The 6,000-nt window shown below is 41.1% G+C and overlaps 1 protein-coding gene across 2 annotated transcripts in view; it reads left to right on the top strand.

Annotated features, from left to right (window-relative positions):
* LOC143323915 (galactose-3-O-sulfotransferase 2-like) overlaps nucleotides 1-6,000 on the top strand; it is a 51,924-nt gene that overhangs the window by 2,824 nt on the left and 43,100 nt on the right. The window contains exons 1-3 of one of the 2 annotated variants that reach the window (XM_076736091.1): nucleotides 334-614; nucleotides 1,275-1,429; nucleotides 1,731-1,793. The exons of the other annotated variant lie outside the window; for it this stretch is intronic. Of the exons in view, the coding sequence (XP_076592206.1) occupies nucleotides 1,317-1,429; nucleotides 1,731-1,793 (176 nt within the window). The 5' untranslated portion in view covers nucleotides 334-614; nucleotides 1,275-1,316. Of the gene's footprint in view, nucleotides 1-333; nucleotides 615-1,274; nucleotides 1,430-1,730; nucleotides 1,794-6,000 lie in introns of those variants that run through there. 2 annotated transcript variants of the gene reach the window in all.

Genomic DNA, 6,000 nt, shown 5'->3' with positions numbered 1-6,000 from the left:
TGGCTTTTAATATGAAAAATCTGCAGGATGGATTGAGCACTATTGAAGCAACTGGAAATAGTAAGTGAAAGCAATAATTCTGCTAAAAAGAGAAGGTATTCTCAGCAGAGTGGTGAGTATGACATGACTGATATGATAAGAGTGTGGACATTATCCTGAATTTAATATATGAGCAATTAGAGGACGGGCTATTCATCCCTTGAAATGTTCAGGCCTTTAAAGGTGACATATTATGAAGCTTTTTCAATAAGTTACATAGGCCTATGATTTCCATAAAACATGTTTTTGAAGCTGTTTGCTGGAAATAGCTTTCAGGAAAAGATTCTTCCCCCCTCTATATCCCTCTGTTTCAGTCCCTTTCAGAATGTGCTGTTTCTGGTGTCTGTAGCTTTAAATGCAAATGAGCTGGTGCTGTCCCACCCATGTCACCATGGTAACGGAGAGCGCATAGACTCACGTAGCACTACCCGTGTGAAAGTAGCGGACATGGTGGCAGTGAACAGACTGAGTTCTTCAGTAGTTTAACCATACATGTTCGAACCTGAATCGGATCCTGAAGGAAGGGAGGCTCCTACAGAACCTCAGAGAATTCACCAGCAGGACGCTTCTGAAAGGTTAGTCGAAAAATGTCTTTCTGTCTTTTTCTCTTCAACACAAGCACCGCTTGTACAGGTGGCAGTGTGAGAGGCCTGCAGTTCAGAGGGTCAATACTCACGCTAGGAAGCACCAATCCTAACTTGTAGCATACCAGATTGACGGGGAGAGACTCAGCTAAAAGCCTCTACCAAGCATTGCCAGCCAAACAAAACATAATTCAATCCACAATAAATGATATGCACATGTAACGAAAACACGGAAACAGCGTACGTCTGCTGATTTCACCACATCAAGCAAACCACACAAGCCTGGTATCATATGAAAGCAGAGTTGGAAGGTCCTGGTTGTTTACATAAACAGGAGGGAGTTTCTAGCAATCACTGGGTTGCTGAGACATCGACCGTCTAACTGCACTGTTAGTTTCAGTGCTCTGTCTCATTTACACATGAACGGGCAGAGCACACACAGGCAACATTGCTGAGCAGCACTACTGACCATTCACCTTAGGCTGGGAAATAGTAGCTAGCTAGAGCACACACATTCAAATCTAAAACGTTGGTTCTGTTATTGGTTGAAAATACTGGTATGCAACTTTACCTGCACTTACAGTATGATCGCAGTGTATGATTGCAGATAACACGCCACTGCAGATACTCACCTTCTGTTATGCATAATAGGTTACAACATGGCTGCAGCAGCTGGATGAAAGGCCTCCACGCATGATCGACCATCCAGGTTTAGAACCTGTTTGTCTAAATGTGTTCTTGCTGCAGAACGCATACAACACTTACAGGGCTGATTACAGTCCTTTACAGCTATGGGGGACAAAGCAGTAAGTTTTATCTATAATAACCTACTTCACTGTTCATACACCATAATAAACTAAATATAGTCAGTCATTTTTTTTCTTGAACATATAGCCAGGTTTTTCCTTAGCAAATACTTTATATTATACATTTATTCACATGAAACATTTTACAGATATACAAAAAATATTTATTGACTGCAGTCATGAATATTTGTACATGGAAATACAGTGCAAGTGAAGGATTCTGAATCTACATTAGAAAAATGTGAATACAGATGTTGACATTATAGAACATGTTGACTAACATAATGTTCAATTTTCTCAGTCGTTACAGGTATCTAGCCTACGAGTTTTGTGAGCTGGTGCTGGAGCTTCCTCGGGCAAGAAGGTTAGTGTAGTCATCCCGTCATGCAGATAAGTTGGCAGTTTCCTGACGCCCAGGGAAGATACACCCCCCCCATGATTGAATCTTGACACATAGCCGGCAATGACCTCCTCCTTGTCTGGATGCTCATATTGTGAAGACACGTCCGGCAGGATGTTAATCTTCAGAATCTCAGCTCTGTACGATGATGCGTCGACAAAGATCTTCTCCATGATCATGTCCATCAAATCATCAATATAACCTGTCCAATACACAGACACACAGGAAAAAGTGAATCATTAGTATCATTTATTAGATAATTCAACAACTGCAAATATAGTGACATTTTGCACATTGAATTTTGTAGTTTCTCAGGTATTTAAGTGTGTATTTTTTTGGTTTATTTATTGTGTTGAACATACCGAGTTGTGGTACTATGTGTCATGTACAATATAAATGTTTATTTCTGAGTTAAAAAAAAAGAAGTTAACACTTACAAATATGGCCTCAGTCTTCACTGGTTTTGCTCTGCACTCTCCCTTCCTGGACTTTGGAAAGCTCAGTTTGAAAAGAGCATCCCCTGATGATGTGGTGGCTTGTCCTGTATCAGCATTGTCGTTGTAATGCAGTGCATAACAACAGTAGTCCTTGCAGGACACAGTAGCCTGGACAGCTATAAGAGCAGTATAGCGTTATGATAACAGGGCATACTTAGGAGTAAAACATGACAGCACTGTTACAGTGTAAATTCAAGCACTAAAGGCTGCAACAGCTCACTGCTACACTTGATCAACAGCAGATAACTGTAATAATGCACTGGCCTATATAAAAAGAGAGAAGTGACATCAATCTTATCTTACATGTATAGCTATGCCAACAGCTACATACAGCGTAAAAAGTATCGCTCATAAATAAACTCCAAGAGAAAAACGCTTGGAGTGTAAATTGTGCTGGGATGTAGCAGTCTCAACCATGCACTTGTTTTGCCCTGGGCTTTCCTAACATACTCCAGTTTAGAAAACGTTTCAAAATGCATTATTTTCTCAAATTCCCGAAGCTTAGACCCTGCGGAGCGTCTGTGTATGTATCGCTTGACCGACCAGGTCGCTGGGTTTACATATGGAGACCATGCTGATTGCTAACTAGAAGCTAGTGGTTAGCATTAGCTTGTGCTATGTGGCAAAGCACTTCTTAGTTAATTCGTGTAAAACTGCAAAATGAACACCTCTTAATATTTGTGAATGCTGGCATCTCCCTCGAACATGTATTAAATCATTTGCAAGATCAGAAACGTGATGTGATGTACCAAAAGCTACGGTAGCAGCGAGCTAACCTTTGATGGCTGAAGTCGTAGTCTCGATGCTAGCAGTTAGCCTTACATCGTTCTCAATGGCAAACCACACACGCTATAACACGCAAGAGTTCGCGCTAATCTACAAAAGAAACATACAGCTAGTTATTTGTATACTTACATGTCCCTCATCTGCACGTATTCCATGCAAAGCTGGAAGTGAGCCCTCCTTTAGAGAAAGTCTCCCGGCTAATCTGCCTTGTACTGACCGAGGTTGGAGAAACAGCCTCGAAGTGGTTAGCACACACCAGCAGGTTTTTGCCAACTGTAACGGGGATGTTGCCTTCAACAATTAAATTCATGCCGCTCTTCTGTCCTCTGCGGCTGGGAGACGATGGAGTGATTTGTGCTCATATTTACAGCCACCAACAGAACACTGGGTGTGGCAGCTCGACATGATTCCTAACACGGTGCTTTCGATAGCGACATCACAGATCTGTGAGAAGGTAGTGTGTCTGGTGGGTGGAGAGACATTGGAGAGAGGAGTAGGGGGTGGTGGCTGGTGGGTGGGAGCATGCAAATGTTAGGGCTTGTTACGTAACAGTACTCCCCGAACTCGAACGGCTCGTTTGGAAGGGTGCTTTCACAAATCCGTATCTGACTCAAAAAAGCACGGATGGTCTTATTTCACACTTTGTATGCATTTGGTAGCACCAGAGACACAAAATAACACCCCAAATCCCAGAAAAAGTGGGTTTTTCATAATATGGGACCTTTGACTGTAACCAGCCTTTATTTGCTTTTGCTATTATTTAAGATTGGCTGAAATTTAATAGCAGAGAATTAGTTGTTCTACTAATGCAAATGTCTTTGTGTTTCAGTTGACTGCTAGTTTCACATTCTGCCCAGGATTCATATCAACAGCTAGTGTTTAGTTTAGATTATAAATGTAATTCCTTGGCTCAGGGTGACCTGACTGTGAGGATATTTCTGTCCCTGGACAGATTAGAAGCTGTGTCCAAAGTGAAGTAGGAGGACACATTGATCTGCACTCACACTTAGTTCAACTGCTGGCAGAGAGATGCCTAGAAATCTTCAAAAACGGCAGTGTTGCCTACCTGGAGCTACCTCTTAAATTACACACAGAGGTCAAAAGTTCATGTGTGTTTGTGCAGGCTGCAGAGGGAGGTCTGGAGGAAGAGCAGGCCAGGCTCCAGATGTTGCTTTAGCCTGGGGAAACCTGTGGCTTTTCTCCCTCATTAAGTCCTGATGTCTGCAAACACTTTCTGCCAACCTACCTTAACAGCAGACTGAGTGTCAGAATAGGATCTTATTTTACATCTCTGCCAACCAATTTTCAGAACATGTCATATTGTTTTGCAGTTTTGATTTATTTCTTCTAATTTGCAGGCAGTTAGAGGTGTTATTTCCATACAGTATGAAAATCACCTTGCAGATGTGAGATTGATATGGCATCAGAAACATGTACTGTGTGTGCTTTGCACTGTGCAGGTGCAAACCCAAGATGATAGCACAAGCTAACTTTAGTATACTATTTAGAAAAGCATTACGTTTTCTTAAAGTCTTTTATACAATTCCACACACTGCCCTTGAATTTCACAAAGTTATAAAATATAAAGTTGTAAGCTTTTGTCTTTAGGGACTTTTTTGTTGTTGTTGTTTAAAAAAAAAACAACAAAAAAAACGAGATCAATATTATTTATGGTTTAATGCAAATCTGAACAGTGACCAGTGCACCAGTGACCAGTGGTGATTGGACAGCACCTGAGAAGCAGCAATTGTGTCGGGGTGGCCCTGGTGAGGCATTTGATGTCAGATTGTGGTGATGATGCTTTTGTTTTCGTGTCATTCCCTGAAATCACTTGCTATGTATTCAGATGTCAAAGCCGGATTTGGTTCTTGTAGAGTAGAAAAATGATAATGTTACCCCTTTCCAGCTGCACTTGCCACAGCTTTAATTTCACTTAAAATGATTTCACATTTGAAAGCAGAGAGCTGAGAAGCTGGCTGGAGCTTGAGGTTCAGCTCTGAGAGGTATTTGTTAATGTCCACCACAATGGCCAAATCAAACACTGTCACTGATTTCCAGGTCAAGTGTTCCCTTCATCTCTATGAATACTTTTAGACAAACTAACACTTCGTTGTTTTACTTGTGTTCATCCACTATTTTATGTTATTTTGCCTTGTGAGCCGGATCAAACCCTCCCATATACATTCTGGAGGTCGGTGGTTCCCCACCCCTGCGCTCGAAGAAGGAAATCAGTATTTGTTGCAGATCATGGCAACAGGGGGAGAATTTGTCAAACTCCTCAAACCAGATGACAGTGTTCCATGTAAGAAGATGATAAAAATCTGCAGCTCTCCGCTACATAACCACCCACTTCATGTATACATAGTAATCCATTACTTAAACTGCGGCTGTTGTAGAGGAGCATTAATGATCCAGAGGGTATCCAGGTGGAGTTGAAATAGCTGGGACTCCCCACCAGTCAGTTAGTGTGCAAAATGTTTTCAAATATCCAAGTCCAGTCCCTAGACTTACTGTTAGTGTATTGCGTTTACCTTCCTACAATATCTGCTTCTTAAAACTAAAGATTGTTTTTATTGTTATGTTTGCGTAACTTAAAGCACAAGAGAAAGATGGCCCCAGTTAGATTTTGAAATGTCTGCCCTGACTGGAAACCAATGAAAACCAATCATCTTTGCCTCACCAAATGTTTTAGTAGCCTAAACCCAACAGGTGATTTGAGGGGGAGTGAAGGGGGATGCATTTTGGCCAACAAGTAAATAAGTAAGTAAGTAAAGTTTATGTTCATAGCAACTTTCACAGATAAAAATCACAATGTGCATTACAGCAATAAAAGCAGAAGGATAAAAACAGAAATGACAGTAAGAATATAAGTAGTAATACTGATAAAA

This window comes from Chaetodon auriga, chromosome 7, assembly GCF_051107435.1.
Source record: "Chaetodon auriga isolate fChaAug3 chromosome 7, fChaAug3.hap1, whole genome shotgun sequence".
Taxonomy (NCBI): Eukaryota; Metazoa; Chordata; class Actinopteri; order Chaetodontiformes; family Chaetodontidae; genus Chaetodon; species Chaetodon auriga.
The sequence above is the reverse complement of the archived record's forward strand: the minus strand, read 5'-3'. Positions and strand labels throughout refer to the sequence as shown.